Source organism: Brachycentrus maculatus, unplaced genomic scaffold (genome assembly GCF_059751285.1).
Source record: "Brachycentrus maculatus isolate JH-2025_06_01 unplaced genomic scaffold, ASM5975128v1 h1tg000087l, whole genome shotgun sequence".
Taxonomy (NCBI): domain Eukaryota; kingdom Metazoa; phylum Arthropoda; class Insecta; order Trichoptera; family Brachycentridae; genus Brachycentrus; species Brachycentrus maculatus.
Window position 1 is genome coordinate 307,022 of NW_028280841.1, and position 18,119 is coordinate 325,140.

Consider the following 18,119-nt stretch of genomic DNA (forward strand, 5'->3'; position numbering starts at 1 on the left):
GAAAAATATTAAATTTATGTTTTTTTTTAGAAATGGGTTGTGGAGGAGAATCGGAAAGGCTGGAAGCTCTCCGGCTGGCATTCACAGTACTGCAAGTACCGCCGCACATGAGTGAGGGGCTGTTCAAGGTCCTCGCTGCCATCCTTTGGTTGGGGAATGTGGATTTTGAGGTAATTTGTTTATCCATTTTGATTTTATTGTTAATCTGGGATATGGATCTCTTCTATGAAGGTCCTGCAAACTGTTTAACGTCGAGAAGATAAATGCTTCACGACCATCTCACTCACTAAACTGTGACCAACTTTGGAGGATTGTATGAGAGTATAACTGGATTACAAGATGTGCTTATCAAGTTATTTGAATCAAATAGAATAACAGCCACCACTTTGAACTATCAGTCCACCTATTGAACTATCAGTGTTGCTCTATTGAACTATTGGTGTTAGTCTACTAAATAACCAGTATTTCTCTATTGAACTATGAGTGTCAATCCATTTAATAATCAGTGTCTCTCTTGAACTATGAGTGTCAATCCATTTCAAAATTATTCTTACTATATTAAACTATGAATGTCAATCCATTTAAAAATTATTGTTACTAAATTAAACTAGAAGTGTCAATCCATTTAATAATCAGTCTCTCTATTGAACTATGAGTGTCAATCCATTGAACAATCAGTGTCTCTCTATTGAAACTATCAGAGTCACTCTATTGAACTATCAGTGTCAATCCATTAAACAATCATTGTCACAATGTTGAACTATAAGTGTCAATCTATTAAACAATCTGTTTCTCTCCATGAGTCTCAATCCATTGAACGATCAGTGTCACTCTATTGAACTATCAGTATCACCCTTGAACACTTGTCAACTATCACTGCAAAGGAGTGGTGAGGTGTTCTTTAGGGACAATTTTAACTGCGCATTCTGGCCATAGCAGAAATGGATTCTTATTTCAAGTGTTGAATTATCTGTTCCAGGATGTGGACGGGGAGAGGTGCGCCCTGGTGGGGGGCGAGGAGGGGGAGGCAGTGACGGCGGCCGCCGCGCTCCTGGGGCTCAGTGCCCAGCGCACAGCCCAGGTCCTGCTGCAGCGGCAGATCAACGTGCGGGGCAACATCACCGAGATACCGCTGCGCCAACAGGAGGTTAATTAACCCATAATTTACGCACAGTGTAACCAAAAATATATATATGAAACCTATTCAAACCTGTCAATGTAGTCATATCTTTGAGACATGGCTTGGCGCCATATGGGTGCTGCCGGAGCATTCTCTGTAACTTTTTTCATAAAAAACCCTTACCCGCACCCCAATGGTGCATAGGGCACTGCATCATATAAACACAGTGTTATCTTGATCATTAACACATGAAGGAAAGGTGATCATCCCTCCACTTCAGGTACCAGTCCAGGGTAATATTGAATAAATATTTGAGTGAAAAAATCACCCATATTTATTTGATCCCCCCCTGGGAATCGAACCCGGGACCTCCAGAACGGTAGCCGAGCGTGCTGACCATAACACTACGGTGGCGGAATATATGAGAATATAGAAGAAAAATACATTATTGATAAATCCTTCTTGACATTATCAACCGTGTGCAGGCATACTCCCAGACAGGTTAAAATAATAAAACACCCTCCTTATCATTCATCGTTCATTTTGTGTAATACTACTTTAATGAAATATATATTAAAGTGGTATTACGCGAAGTGAACGATGAATGATAAGGAGAGTGTTATAATACTATGGTTTCTAGTTGAACACCAACTTAATTTAACAGAAGGGAAGCAAGATGAAAGCGGATTACTTTTAACAAAATTTATTCAGTTCTAGTAAATTACAATCAAGAAATATTTAAGAATAATCGTGTGATTCTAATGTGAGAACAGTTGAAGGACGTGTCGATCAGTGGACGGGCGGTGACGAAATGTGACGGTCTGGTTCCTGCTCGCTGCGAGCTCGGTTAGGGTGTTCGATTATGCTTGTTCATTTGATTGTTGTGGGTTGCCACAATACCATACCACAAAGTTCACAATGCTTTTAATATACAAGATAAAATAATGGATCTTAACAAATTTTCATTTTCAGGCACGCGAGAACCGGCACGCCATGGCCAAGGCGCTGTACTCGCGCGTGTTTGCGTGGCTCGTGGCGCACATCAACCGCTGCACGCGCCCGCCTCCGCCCGCCGGCGTGCGCGCGCGTTTCCTCGGCGTGCTGGACATCTTCGGCTTCGAGAACTTCGCCACCAACTCCTTCGAGCAGCTCTGCATCAACTACACCAACGAGAAACTGCACAAGTTCTTCAATCACTATGTCTTTGCGCTGGAGCAAGAAATCGTAAGAAAATTGTCATTCATTGTTCAGTTTGTGTAATACCGCTTAGAAACTCACATACACCCACCCTGCCATATTTAAAAATACCTTTTCTCTCTTACTATTCAATAAAATATCCTAACTAACTAACTAATTAACCATCACGCCGCTTCCCCGCAGGGGTAGGCAGAGATAATAGAACGCCACACCACTCTGTCTTTGCAAACATTCTTCGCCTCTTCCACGTTCATGCATCTCCTCATACATACCCGCCGATTGTTACGACTCTTAACCTGACCACTTTCAAGTATTTGGCATACCTGATCGTGCCATGTTTTTCTCGGTCTTCCTCTGCTCCTTTTCCCACTTACATTTGCCTCAAAATTATCCTTATATCACTCACTCCTATCAAAAACGTCATAAATCAAAAATTGTTAATTTTCAGTTGTGCATGTTTTCGGAATGCCCAGAAAATGTACTACATCCCAGCAAAAGCGACATATTTTAAACTAAATATTCACCCGCTACAGGGCAGAAAGTGTTGTTTTTGCATTTTGAAGAAAAAGTGTTGTTTAATTATTTTTTTAAAAATACTAAATATTTTTCAAATGGATAAAAAACCTTCAGGTTTTATCTAAAAAGATATGTTCAATAAGTGGCTTGATATTTATTTTCAATGCATTGTATTATATTTTTAAACATTCAAAACGTTCTCCTGAAAAATCAAGTTTTTTGATTAATGACGTTCTTGAAAGGAGTGAGCGATATGTATTAAAGTATCCTTATATGTGGAATTATTTCATTGCCTTTTGTTATTGTTGAATCCGACTATTTTTATAGTTTTTTTTTATGTATAAGCTGTATAATTCCCTTCTTCTTCAGTTTGTGTCATGTTAGGTCCTCCTAACGTCCACTATCACTTGAGAGTAATTGTCGTTGTCATGGACAGGTCTAAATAGTGCCTCGACGGTCCTGATCATCATCCAATCTCGTATATTCTGGAGCCAGGAGATCTGTCTTCTGCCCACACCTTATCAATCCTCATATTTGGTGCAATAGCTTGTACTTCTCTCCTTTCAGCACACGCTCCAGATAGGACACCATCCGGACCTTGATATCAGTATATATGTATTGATATAAATATAATTCCCTAATAAATTATATGGATGCTGTAACAGTCCTTTACGGAATCTTTGTTTATGATTTGTAGTACCGCCAGGAGAGCATCGTGTTCTCCCACATCCAGTTCACGGACAACACAACCTGCCTGGAGTTGATAGAGCGCCCGCCGAGGAGTCTGCTGAAGCTCCTCTCTGAACAGTGCCATATGCCCAAGGTAGGAATGGTGACAGTCCACTTACTTAAAATTTAGGGGACCGAATCTTGCAAAATATTCAAATCACAATTGCCAAAAATGTTTAAATTTAAAAAAAAAATACATTTTTTTTCTTTCTGTCAAAAGTAAAAATGTATTTGTTATTTAATTTATGTATTAATTTTTAAATCAAACACAGATTTTTTGAGTCTGCTAAGTTGTATTTTATTAATAAAAAAAAAATTAATATTGTGTCAATTATTTCGCCTAGTTATGGTATTTTCAAACGAATGTGTCATGTATTTTGATCATATTTTAATCTTTGTCATGTTTGTATTGCCAGGGTTCGGACGGGGCGTACCTGACCAACGTGCACGGGGAGTTCTCGGAGCACCCGTGCTTCGTGAAGGGCGAGGACCGGCGCCGCTGGGAGTCGGAGTTCGGCGTGCGGCACTACGCGGGCACCGTCACCTACTGCGTCTCGGGCTTCGTGGACAAGAACCGGGACACGCAGCAGGACGTCTTTCTCGACCACCTCAGCCGCTCCGAAAACACCTTCGTGCAGGAGCTCACCACCTATCAGGTATCACCTACCAGCCATGGCAACCTGGCAACCTAGCTACCGTGATCCATATCTATTTTTAATACAATGGAACTTTGATTATCCGGACTATCTTTATCCTAAATTAATCCGGATAATTGAGGTTCTACTGTATCCACTTCTTCTCTACGGTCGTTTCTCTCAATTCTGAGGATCGTAGCCCCCCCTGCTTGCTTTCTCTGGAACCTCGGACAATACTCCAGTCCCTGCATTGTGCTGCCTTTAGAGCTCCCTGATTAGGTTTTGTTAACATCTAAATACATTTTTTTTTTTAATTGTTTAATGTGGATGTCAATCAAGGGTGATTAAAGTGACCACTCAAAAATGTACTGTTCTCTCTCTCTACCCCTGCGGCGAAAAACTGTGATGGTTGATAGTTTTTTTTATGTTGGTGCTAAAGCGTTATTATTACTAACCAACTATTAGATTTGAACATCATCATATGAGTTCACAAGTAATTTGACTGGGGAATCAGATCACCCAACTATTATATTGCTCCAAAAAATATCTATTGAAATGTTACAGTGCACATGTGCGCAAGCATTCTTCTCCATATGTCTTGTCTGATCCCCCTAGTTGACTATCACTTGAGAGTATGTGTCCCTGTTTTGGGCAGCTCTAAACAGCGCCTTAACTGATCTGATCCCCGTCCAATCTCAACTATTCAGGAGCCAGGAGATCTAAGATCTCCCACACCTCGTCAACCCTCTATTATGAGCACAAGTAACACGTTCTTATGTGAGAAACATCAGAGCCATTAGCGGTTGGAATTTCAGCAAATTTTCGTTACATATTTGATGATCTTTGCAGGAGAATGGGTACTCGGTAGCGGGGTCTCCGCGGCCTTCAAGCGGAGGCAGCGTGCCCGCATCACCACCTGCGCCGCCGCCGCCCCCGCCCCCCGGGCAGAGGGGCACCTCTAAGGGCAGGCCCACCGTGTGCGACACCTTTAGAGCGCAGCTGCAGCAGCTGGTGGATGTGTTGCAGGCCACCAACCCTTGGTAAGTGGACCGACAATGTTTCAAGATGATCCCAATAGATGCTTGCTGCTGGATCGGATTTTCCGTTGGCCTGCTACGAATGCATATTCTTAGCTAGTTAGCAGGACAGCTCATTGCCGATCACATACACCTTAATTTCTTATCCGTCACTGTATATTTTTAGTATGATCAAATCATAAAACATCATTTACACACAGATTTCCTAAAATATGATATACCAACACTATATTTGTATGAAAACACTAAAGTGAGATCTTTTTTGAAGAGTTTTAATTCATGAGATTTATTTGTAAAACGCACATTACTTTCTTTTATCGTTTTTTTTTTTAAAAATTGGAATCAAAAGTCTTTTGATTCAAATCTGTGTTTAGAGAGAATGGCTTAGCGAACTGGCTCCTTGGTGAGGGATTAGGGTATTCTAAGATGGCGGCGAATATTCTTTGGTTATAATAGGTATGTAAAGAAGTACAGAATGTCACAAATTGATTGATTTCCAGGTACGTGCGTTGCATTAAGCCCAACTCGGACAAGGCGCCGGGGCAGTACGACTCGGAGCTGGTGCTGGCGCAGCTGCGCTACCTCGGCATGCTGGACATCGTGCGCATCCGGCGCGAGGGCTTCCCGGCGCACCTGCCCGCCACCGCCGCGCTGCAGCGCTACGCCTGCCTGCTGCCGTCACCCACCAGGACCAAGCTGAGGACCATCGACGTCAACGAGGCCGTCAGGTTAGTATACCTACTCATTTCTAATTTAGCTTTTCTTCTTCTCCGCTTTGGTCCTCATTACTGAGGGTTGTGACCCTTGTGAAAGCAATGACTTCTCCAGTTATCCCTTGACTGCACTGCACGTAGCGCTCCAATCACCGAGGTGCCTGCTGCTGTCATAACTTGATCGGTCTATCGTGTGGGGATCTTCCTCTCCCTCTCTTCCCCACCAAGCTTCCAATCACAACCAGTCTTTCCAGGATATCCTCATCGCCACACGCAATGTTTCCAAAATAATAGATTTTTACAAAAAAATGTATTCCTGTTTTTCACTTAAAGTTTGGTACGTTTGTTTATTTGTGAATATTGTTGACGAATTAGAAAGTATATCAGAGTCAATATATTGATTCTTATTACTCTAACGACTAAAGTCAGAAGCAATTCAGAAGGTAGTTACCTAATGAAGAATCAGTTTAAGTCGGAACTGTGTTGTACCTTGAACAATTTTGAAGTAGGATTACGAAGTCAACAATTCGACTCTCAGCACTATAAAGGTTTTATACACATTTACGGGAAATCCTTAAAAATGTCTTTTACATGATGTTGGTATTGGGAGAGAGGGAGATGCTTATAAATGTTATATTTGCTTACTTTTGATAGAGCGAGAGAGATGCCAAAAAATATTGTACAGATCAGTATTGGGTTTGCAATTACTTGTGATTAGTATACTGAGGGTCGGGCGGCAGACTATGAGTATAGTTAATGAAAAACCACAATGCAAACAATGTGGGTTAAAACGACAAATACCTATCCCGAAATCTCAATGAATGTTATAAAATGGAAACAAACATCCTCAGAAAGAAATATCGATCGTTGTTACATTATATTATTTTACATTACAATATTTGATTGAAAGTGGTGGTGGTATTGAATGAGTGTTTTGGTGTTTGCAGGGTGATAATGACAGAGATGAGCATCCAGAATACGCAGTGGCAGGCGGGACGTACCAAGATATTCCTACGTAGCGGTGCACACGCATCGCTCGAGGAGAGGAGAGCGGCTCTCCTGGCGGCCCAGGCTCTCAGGATACAGACGGTTAGTACCAAACTGATCAATCAATTACTCTCCCATGAACTCAGGAGGAGAACACTTAGCGAAGGTTAACCAAAGTAGTCTGAGAGTGGAGAAAAGTAGTCATGATGACTCAAGGACGTCTGACACGATTCTCCACATATATACAATGCTACAACTTGACAGTCTCAGATGTCTCTAATCAGATAGACTCTAGACTCTTCTTCCTCTTATTCCTCATTGCTGAGGGCTGTGACCCTTGCAGAAGCAATGACTCTTCTGCAGTTATCCCTTGACTGTCCTACACGTAGTGCTCCAACCACCGAGGTGCCTGCTGCTGTCTTAATTTGATTGGTCCATCGTGTGGGGATCTTCCTCTCCCTCTCTTTCCGTCCAGGCTACCGATCACAACTAGACTCAAAAGTGCGGCCCGTCGATATGCTGATGTCAGTGTATTTTGGCGGTCAAGCTGGGAGGTTGTGTTGGAGAATGCGCATTTCTAAAGTTGCAACTTGTCAATAATATTCACAATTTTCACTTATTTTTAAAAACACATTTTTTCAAACATATTGTTTTCGCCCTTACATGTCGGAATTGTCCAATAGTGATTGTCAAACATTACACAAAATGTTTATTATACTCAAAGTGACTTGAGAGTAATAATCCTTAGGCAGCTCCAAACAGACAAAAAGACCGTTTTTTGCAAAAAAGTCTGGCAATTTTAGCATTCAAATATGGAAAAATCTCAGCACTAAAACGGTTAAACTTAAATGTTGTTATATTGGTAAAACCATTAAGTGTACATATATGCAAGAGGGAGTAATACGAAGAGCGGGATGCATTAGTTTTGAAAAATAGATATTGATTTTCCTTCAATAACAACCTAGTTTTTCTATTGCAAATGCGTATGGACGACTTAATGAGGTGATGCTGTAATGTCCCTCCCTCCAGTGGTACCGGTGGTGCGTGCAGCGGCGCTGGTACCTGCGGCGGCGCGGCGCGGCCCTGCGGCTGCAGGCGGCGCTGCGCGGCTGGCGCGCGCGCGCGGCCTTCCTGCGCCTGCGCCGCGCCGCGCTCGTGCTGCAGAGCCACCTACGCGGCGCCTTCGGGCGCGAGGTGGCCGCCGCGCTGCGCGAGATGCGCCGCGTGGACGACGAGATGCGCCGGCGCGAGGCCGAGGCCGCTGCCGCGTGAGTATACCCTCATTCATTTGACTAGTTATTTTGCAGGTTTCGCAATAAGGATGATGGAATTTTGCACATGCGATTATCCACGGATACATTAACCACTAATGCTTTTGAATGAGTAGTTTTGTAGACGGTGCGTGTGTTATATCGCGCTAACCCAAATACTGCTCGCGTGTTTCCACTTGTTTGCGTTACCGTAGAACGGGGCTACTTGAACTTTGATGTGTTACTTGAGCCCAGTACAAAAAAATTATTTAGATCACAGTATCGATCGAAGTATCAAATCATGTCGATACATTTATTATTGTAGACCAAATACAGGTTTAAATCTTTTTTTTGTTCTGGGCTCAAGTAACACATCAAAGTTCAAGTAGCCCCGTTCTACGGTACTTAAGTTAAGCAATCCAACTGAGCTCGCTAGTTGCCACATGATGCTTTTTATTGGAAAGTCTTCGATAAATTGAATTTTATCTTCTTATATTCATATTTTATATATTTTTCTTTTCAATTATTATAGTTAGACTAGTTTTTTATATTTTATTTTTTGCTTCAGTTTTTTTTTTGTTGAACTGGACAACTTAAAATTTTGTAAACTCTTATTTAGATCTATTTTTGTGAAAAAAAACCCGAGCGGTTAAACACCCACGGTGACATTACACATCCCTGTTTTACGCCTTAAGAGATGTTAAACCACAATGTGAATGAGCTACTTACCGTACAATGTCCTCCAAGGATATTTTTACTTCTTACTCTATTAATTAATTAAACCATATCCGCTCCCTAGGTGGAGCATATGGAGTCCACAAACTGTCTCCAGGCAGTCCCCAAATCAGATCCGCGTCCCGAAGTTCTGACAGAACTGCCGACGAATTGTCAGCAGTGGTCTTACTCTATACTTAGATTATAACTGTATACAACTTATCAAATGTTCAACTGTTTTGTTTTCATTTCAGAGCCGAGGCTGCCGCAGAGGCGGAGGCCCGCGCCAAGGAGGGTGCGGCCGCGGAGCCGTCCACGGAGATGCCCCCGCCCTCGGACGAGGCCGTGCCGCGCGTGGGCAACTCGGTGGACCTGGACAACCTGTTCGCCTTCCTGGCCGACGTGTCGGGCACGGGCCGGCCAGCCGCCGCGCAGACCATCCAGGAGATCGGAGACCATATGGATCAGCTGGTCGGAGACCTGGATGAAGAGGTACGGCCCAATCGTCACAAGGAAAACCGTCGGTCATTCTCATGGCACATTTTCCTGGAAGAAAAATTGTATTGAAATCGTATATTGTAGATCAAGAGTGGCCGCATGCGGCCTGCCGGGTGTCTTCTTGTGGCCCGCTGAGTAACATAAAACCACCAAAAGAACATTCCATCGTGCGTAGTTCGTATCATATCCATATATGGAAGTATCTCATTATCAAAACAATTTCTTCTATTCATTTGAACATACAATCACAATATTTTGCGCTCGGCTTTTAAACACACATTGATGCTGCTATTACCTACTGACTAGAGTGATTCAAGATTCAAATTACTTTGTAAAAGTTAGTTACGCAATAGCCATGATACTAGTGAAAAAATCAAACCAATATTCAGATTGTGAAATGGTTAAGGGATTTTTGGAGAGTGTCATTAAAATTCTATGTCCAGAACAGAACACTGATTTCTCAAAAATAAGCCTGTCCCTAATTTAACAAATATGTTTGAATATCATTTTTTATACCGTCTTTAAAATAACAACATATTTCATGTTTGCTTTGAATTATTAAACAAATTTTGTTGTACGACCCGGTAGCAAATCTCATTTCTGAAATATGGCCCGGCTGCTGAAAAGGTCACCCATGTCGTAGATCGTAATTCACCGCCAAGTGAGTCATAGATTCCACGTCCTGCCTAGTGCAGCGGTGACCGGCGGGCTGGCGGCGGCCGTCCAATAAGCAAGATGGCGTAAATCAGATCAAACGAAAGCGGAGTGATCTAATTGTCTCCCTCTCTCCTTGTGGTAATACCACATTTATTAGAGTGAAAGAAATAACATGTCGCTAGCAGACAAAAAAATTAACGTCCTTATATACCACTTAGCACGTAGAACTCGCGATACTGGCTTATTATGGTTTTTATCATAAACAACATTTTAAAAACACTTTGAAATTTATCAATCATGATTTGAAATTATAAAAATAAAAAAAGGAAAAAAATGATTTAATATTATTTTTAAGTTCAGAAAAAATATGGAGGAAATAGCTCTTATAATATCAGTTACTACTACTTCATCTTTCCAGCTTAAGATTTTGATGTCAAATTTTCAAATATTTGACATCAAAACTTACTAAATAAATACGCAACATGCAGTTTTAGCATGATTAGCTTTAAATGATTGAATTTAAAACTAGTGACAATAAAGTTAAATCAGTGACTAATTTTCAAAACGTTGTCATTTAATGTGATCGCACCATGTCTAATACTCCAGACATAAATAAATGGTGAAAGCTTAAATTTAAATATTGTGAAAATTAACTATTGATACTAAATTACCTTACATATTTTCAGCTGGAAAATGTCCTGCAAGCCGAGATCAGATCGCTGGCTTTACAAAGGGCGGCCTTACCTCCCGCTCCTCATGGACCCCCGCCACCTCCGCCCAATACTCTGCCTCTAACAGGTTTGTAACTAATAACTATAATTTTAAAAAAATGTTTTATGCTATGACACCATGATAGAAGTTAAAATGTCATATATTTTTCAGATACTATTGTCGTGAATGGCTGTCCTCCGCCAGCGAAACCTGTAGAACCGATTTACGAAGCTGTGATACCGAGAATCGATCCGGAACTCCCTCCGCCACCCTCTCCGCCCCCTCCGCCGCTTCCACTCCTCTCCCCTTCGCCACCCCCGCCACCACCCCCGGCGGTAACTCCGCCTGCGCCACACCCGGCGACCAATCACACCCAGGCGCCGAGCAACCACATCCAGGCGCCAGCCAATCACGTCCCGGTGATGAAAGATCACGTGCAGGCGCCGATGAATCATGCGCCGGTCATGCATAATCATGTCCAGGCGCCGACGAATCACGCGCCGGTTGTGAATAATCATGTTCAGGCGCCGACAAATCACGCGCCAATCGTGAATAATCACGTTCAGCCGCCGGCCAATCACGTGCAGGCCATGAGTAACCACGTGCCGGCTCCGCCCCTCGCTTCGCCACCACTACCCCCTCCCCCGGCTCAGTATCAGAATGCTGTAGAAAAACAACCGCTACAACAAAATGCTCAGCCCGCACCACCGTAAGTTTTAAATCTTTTCTTCTTCTTCAGCTTTCTGTCCTCCACTGCTATAGGACTCTTCCTTATCCTTCCATTTTTTTGTCTAGTCCAGTTTCTACCCCCTACAGCCGCTATGTCATCGGACCATCTTTTTTGAGATCTTCCGACACCTCTTTTATTCTCCCAAGGTCTCCATCTCTTGACCTCTTAAATCTTTTACAATATTTTAATGTCTAATATATTGTATATAGATATCAGTGGTATTCAGTATTTGACCTTGTATCGAAAAATCTATAGAAACAAAGATTGACCAGGTCCTCTTTGCCTTATCCTACATATGATTTTTTATTTGATTTTTCAGACCTTTGCAGCAGCCGATGATGAATGGTCACGCAGAACCCAACAGCATGAGTTCCCCAGAACCACAGGTATAAACAAAAAATGACGCATTCAAAAAATAAATAATAAAACTGAATGGAAAATTTTTTATTTAACCTCGGAAAGCATAGAAAATGATATATCCAAGTGTTTTCAGTATGTAAAATAATTCAGAAAAAGAATCTCCTATGCATCAATAAAGTTCCCTGCTAACTTATAATTTTCAACCATAGTTGTCGCATAAGTTTGTATTGAAAATGTTAAGGGGATATTTGCAAAGACTGAACTCATTCGCCGGCCAACCGTCGAAAAGGTTTTTGCCCGAACGCCTGAATTTTTTAATGAATTTATTTTATATTTTTATGTATATTTTTTTAACTCCTTACCTTTCAGTAACTCTTTTCTTTTCAAAACCATATAATTATTTCAAAGAAAAACTTATTTTTTCATTACAAAAATGATGTTTTTAGAAAAAAAAACAATGTTACCTGGGTTTAGAGAAAATAAATTTGCGACTTATCGAATACTGAGCCTTAATTGTCAATCATGGATAGAACGGTGAATGTCGTTACAGTCGTCGTGTATGTATGAATGTGGAATAGGCGAAGATTGTGTGCAAAGACAGATTGGTGTGGCATTCTATTCTCTTTGCCTATCCCTCCGGGGAAGTTGCATGATGATTAGGCAGGCGTAGTTGGGTAGACGCTCGACTGCGAAACTGGCGTCGCGGGTTCGATTCCCGCCAATGGCAAAATGTATTCAAGAAAGATTTATTTTCAATTGGTCTAGGTGTTTGTGTATTTTTCACATTTACCTTCCCTATCCTTACTATCCCACCTGCAGACAAGCATCTAAAATAGACGCTTTTGGGGGTTATTTATTTAAAAAAATAATTTAGCTAGTTTAAGTTATCCTTTTTATCTTTATTTGTGAAAAACTTTACATGATTGATTAAATACTGACATAAAATTAAATAGCGATATATTTTTTTTAAATGGTTTGGTCTGAATGGAAACCAAGAGTTTCCATTCCAGACCTGGGAATATGCCGGAAGCATCAGAATGTACATATATATTGTTTTCTTCTCCCCCAGCGGACGACGGCTAACGGTATCGTCTGCGGCGAACGCACCGCGCGCCGCCGCGGCCGAGTTGAGCGCCGCCTGCAGGAGAGGAACGAGCCGGCCGCCCCCGCGGCCCCCGACGAGCTGCACCACGACATCCTGGAGTTCGCGGAGGCGCACTTTAACCAGCACCCGCGCTCTCCCGAAGGTTCCATCAACAGTAATTATGATTCTGCTTCTTCTTCTTCATATTGGCTTGCTTCTTAACCTCGCCTGGACTGTACAGCGATGCTGGATTGTAAATTGGCTAGCATGCTAATTTTATTTTTAAATGTCTTTTTTTTTTTAGTTTTACTTAGTAAGTACCACTGTTTCTTAAAATCTATTGTGACACATGTTTCATGTATTCCACATCATTTTCAAACACTGTGAACCTTAGTCTAAATTTTAGAGTTGTGTCCTTGGGACGTTGTCTTTAATTCTGTTTTTCTACAGATACAAAAAAAAAAAGTTTAAAAAAAAATTATAAATTAAATGACTACTATTTAAAAAATAGACGATTCTATCATTAATTAAGTACAATCAATAATTGAGTGTAAGTTCCTCTCCAAGCACAAGAGCTTAGTCTCTTTTTTGGAGAGGCACAGCGAAACTAGTATGAGATATGTTATAAGTCTATATCTTTTTAACTTTCAATTTTTAAAAAAAATTCCAGATATAAAAAATCAGTGTAAATCAATCAAGCCGGGATTTGAACTCAGGTCCTTCTGATATCTGGTTAGGTGCTTCATCCACTAACCTAACATACAAACTCCACTTGCATTGTTTAATAATCATATAAATCCATTATTTTAACGCTTTTACACGAAGATCGTGTATAAATCACATGGATATTATCATACTCTAAGCTTTACAGCTGTTTTATGCAAGCTTCTCTCATCCATCTTCTCTATATCTGCTTCGTGTACACATAATGCTATGCTTCGTTAACCTGTTCAGAAGCTTGACTGCACTAATGCGGCAAGATTGGTCAATGAATTTTGAGAGAGCATTTTGATTTTTCATTCTAAATCGCGTATGTGTGCTTTTTTGTATTCATCACGCCGCTTTCCCGCAAGGGTAGGAAGAGAGAATAGAACACCAAATCACTCTGTTTTTGCAACTTCGCCTCTTCCATATTTGCGCTTCTCCTCGTACACACCCACCGATTATTCTGTATTTCCTATGATTTGATATTTAAAAATGGGAAACTTGCAAATATTTCGACCCCCCCCAGGACCTCTAGCACAGTAGCCAAACGCGCTAGCCACTACACTATGGAGGCGGAAAGCTAAGCATAGAGACAAAAATCATTTACTAAATGCGATATCTTTTTCTCATTTAGTATGTACCACTCAATATTCCTCACAAATCTTACGTTTATCTTTCTAGGTACGATAATGGCAACTCTGACCAGAAAGAACCGCTCCAAATCCCTGGAGATGATCCCCAAGTATGAGATGATCATGTACTACAAGGGCAACACTATCCCAACCTCGCACATTCACATGGAGGACCCTGACAATGTGACCATTGCCTGCAACATCTTCAGGGTAACTAGTCATATTATAATTCAATCTTCAGGGTAAATAGTCATATTACACTTCAATCTTCAGGGTAACTAGTCATTTTATAATTCAATCTTCAGGGTGATCAATCATATTACCCTTCAATCCTCAGGGTAACTAGTCATATTACACTTCAATCTTCAGGGTAACTAGTCATATTACACTTTAATCCTCAGGGTAACTAGTCATATTATACTTCAATCTTCAGGGTACTTGAATTATTAGGGTAGTTTTAGAAATACATCAGTTTTTTTGTAAGGAATAACCTGCAAAGCGCCTATTTTTTTAATTGAAAATAAATCTTTCTTGAATGCGCCACTGCGCCTGAATGAATGAATTCACTTTCTTGAATGAACTACGCCACGGTGCCTGTCAATGCATTGACCTAATCATCCAGCTTGATTGTAGGTATTTCCGCAATCATAATAAATAAATAAATTCAAGAAATATTTATTTTCAATTGGTCTGGGTGTTTGTGATGTGTTTTCTACATTTACCTTCCTTATCCTTACTATCCTACCTACAGACAAGCCTCTCAAAGAGCTAGTCATATTATACTTTGGTTTGTCTCTATTTTTAACAATTTTATAATTTTGATTTTAGGAACTTTGCAAATACATGCGAGGGGAGATGAACGCTGACCGAGAAACACAAATCATCCAGAGCATAGTCCGGCATGGAATAGAAAGAGAGGAACTCAGGGATGAGATCATTGTGCAGTGCATGAGACAGGTAGATCACCCTTTTTCCTCACGCCCTTAACTCACGTGGTGTCACACTTTGACGGCAGTCTTACTAGACGAATATGCTTCCGTCCGTTACTCACTGAGCTACTTGTCAAAACTTGTTGCGCAACTTGTTGACAGATTGAAGAGTCAGTTTTAATATTATAGTGCCATTTGTGACTACAGCAGGTGAATTGTATCCCGTATCCTGTATTAAGTCGTAAAATAAGCACTACTTCTCAACATGCGCAATATTATGCAATATGTAACAATTCAGAGGGTACCTACCTATTAGAATCAATTTGAATTCAAAGCAATTCAGTAGGTACCAACCTTTTAAAGAATCAGTTTGAATTCAGAAGGTACCAACCTTTTAAAGAATCAGTTTGAATTCAGAAGCAATTCAGTAGGTACCAACCTTTTAAAGAATCAGTTTGAATTCAGTAGGTACCAACCTTTCAAAGAATCAGTTTGAATTCAGAAGCAATTCAGTAGGTACCTACCTTTTAAAGAATCGGTTTTAATTTATAAGCAGTTTAGAAGGCACCTACCTCTTAAAGAGTCAATTCAAATTCAGTAGCAATTCACACGGTATCTACCTATCAAAGAATCCGTTACTTACTGATATTGATTATTGCTCAATAGATTTATATTATCCACTGACACTTCGTGATGGAATTTCATTTTAATATATTATTAAATTAAAACCAATATTTTTAGCTTTTCCACTTTATTTTTGTTTGACCAGCGACCGGGTTTCGTCGTTACCGACATCATCAGACTGGATGAATTACTAACATTGAGATGAATTACTACATCAGACTGGGTAATTAACTGGGTAACCCAGTCTGATGATGTCGGTAACGACGAAACCCGGTCGCTGGTCAAACAAAAATAAAGTGGAAAAGCTAAAAATATTGGTTTTAATTTAATAATAGATTATTGCTTGCTTATTACTTATTGATATTGATTATTAAATGAAACCGTCCACAGGTGTCCAACTGCCCGTCGGCCGAGTGGTGCGAGCGTGTGTGGCTGGTGCTGTGCCTGGCGGCCGTGGCCTGGCAGCCCTCGCGCCAGCTGCACCGCTACTACGTGAGCTTCCTGCGCGGGCAGGCCGCGGCGGGGGCGCCGGGCGAGGGGGAGGGGCCCCCGCGCCGCGCGCAGCTCGCGCAGTGGTGCCTGGACAACTGCCGCCCCGCCGCCGCGCAGCCCAGGAAGCACCCGCCCAGCACCGTTGAGATTGCCGTGAGTTGCTGTAGAGAATATAATGCGGCTAATAAAAATCTAAATTCAAAAATGTACCGATTTGCGCAGTCGTCTCTGGAAGCTATACCGTAAAATATCACGCTGGATATTGATCTGTTACATGTGTCCGAAGGAGTATTCCGAAGCGGGATTCTTCCACATCTTTAGCAATAGTATTCTTGCTTATTTTACATTTTTGTTAATATACGGCTTAAATTTATATGTATATTGTTAACATACGGCTTAAATTTATATTTTTACGGCTTAAATTTTTGTTTGTAATGTGTATGTCAATTATAAATAAATAAATTGAAAATTTTCGCTGATTCCACCTTCCCCGGCCCAAACAACACAAAAAACGCAATCGAAATGCATTTTCAGTAAGTTTACAGTAATTACGGCAGCCGCTTTGAAGATGCCAATAGAATGTTAAGCTTTGTTTTCAGTAAAAAAAGGATTATTTGATCAATTTTTAATTCTGAAAAATTGGTGTTTGAATTTATGCCACCATGCTGTCACAAACTGTGTACCAAGCTGAGGCAAGCATTGTCAAAGATGTCACAAACTGTGTGAACAAACGCAAGGTGGACATTATCGAAGGTATCACAAACTATGTTCCAAATGTGAGTCAAGCATTATTGTTACACAAAATGTATGTCACAAAATGTGTATCAAATGCGACTTGAGCATTATCGAAGGTGTCACAAACTGTTTGCCAACCTAATTGTTAAGGAACTGTATTGATGAGTTTATTGGTGTAAATGCAGGCCATGCGTCGGCTGGGCACCATCGTGTGTCGCTTCTTCTTCCTGGACGGGCGCACCAAGGCGATCGACGTGCACCCCACGGACACGGCTGCCGCGGCGGGCGCGCGCCTGGCTGACAAGCTGGGCCTGCGCCAGCGCGAGGGCTGGGCCGTGTTCCAGAGCCGCGGTGGCGCCGAGGACCACGTCAAGGGACATCATTTCCTGTACGACGTCATCGCCAGCTGGGAGATGTGAGTCCCACTACCTAGCACAACTATGGGCGGGTGCCCTAGCCATAGCCATATTTTCTATATTACACTAGCCTCGGTTGGGCGGGAGATGCTTAGAAGCGTTCTGTTTACTTACTTTGTGTAGATGTCAGTCAAGAGTGTTGTCTGACTTTTATTTTTACGGATTTTTAGGTACTAGCATATAAAGTATATGGTTCCAATCTGGATTTACACCCAATTAACAAATTTGCGGGAAACCCTTAAAAGCGTATTTTGCATACTGTTGGTCTCTAGAGCGGGAGACACTTAAGGGCGTTCTATTCGCTTACTTTTAGTAGAGTGCAAGAGATGCCAAAAAACATGGTGCAAATAGGAATTGGGTTTGCGGTTACTTGCGATTAGTATATGACCCTAATAAATATACTAATTAGGGTCAAAGTTGATGAAAAAACCGTCCGAAGACAATATGTGAACATGCTTCGGACGGGAAAGGTATTTCTACCCGTTCGGTCGATTGATGCTTAAGGACAGGAAGGGTATTTTTACCTTCTGCGGTGGTCTCATTTCAAAGTCAGAAAAGAAGGGATTATCCAATGTTTTTGTATGACTATTATATACCAATCTCTTTTTCAATTTTTTTTTTACTATTTTTTTATTATGAGGTCAAGGG

The 18,119-nt window shown here is 41.2% G+C and overlaps 1 protein-coding gene across 2 annotated transcripts in view; it reads left to right on the forward strand.

The window, feature by feature from the left end:
• Positions 1–18,119, forward strand: part of Myo81F (unconventional myosin 81F) — a 115,528-nt gene that overhangs the window by 82,163 nt on the left and 15,246 nt on the right. Inside the window, exons 8-25 of one of the 2 annotated variants that reach the window (XM_088257748.1) lie at positions 31–170; positions 980–1,147; positions 2,093–2,344; positions 3,531–3,656; positions 3,979–4,218; positions 5,047–5,237; positions 5,735–5,962; positions 6,895–7,036; positions 7,964–8,202; positions 9,153–9,390; positions 10,740–10,851; positions 10,936–11,473; positions 11,814–11,880; positions 12,924–13,113; positions 14,325–14,485; positions 15,104–15,232; positions 16,219–16,473; positions 17,241–17,470. In XM_088257748.1, coding sequence (XP_088113874.1) covers positions 31–170; positions 980–1,147; positions 2,093–2,344; positions 3,531–3,656; positions 3,979–4,218; positions 5,047–5,237; positions 5,735–5,962; positions 6,895–7,036; positions 7,964–8,202; positions 9,153–9,390; positions 10,740–10,851; positions 10,936–11,473; positions 11,814–11,880; positions 12,924–13,113; positions 14,325–14,485; positions 15,104–15,232; positions 16,219–16,473; positions 17,241–17,470 — 3,646 coding nt within the window. The remainder of the gene's footprint in view (positions 1–30; positions 171–979; positions 1,148–2,092; positions 2,345–3,530; positions 3,657–3,978; positions 4,219–5,046; positions 5,238–5,734; positions 5,963–6,894; positions 7,037–7,963; positions 8,203–9,152; positions 9,391–10,739; positions 10,852–10,935; positions 11,474–11,813; positions 11,881–12,923; positions 13,114–14,324; positions 14,486–15,103; positions 15,233–16,218; positions 16,474–17,240; positions 17,471–18,119) is intronic. The other variant, XM_088257749.1, reaches the window with a different exon arrangement.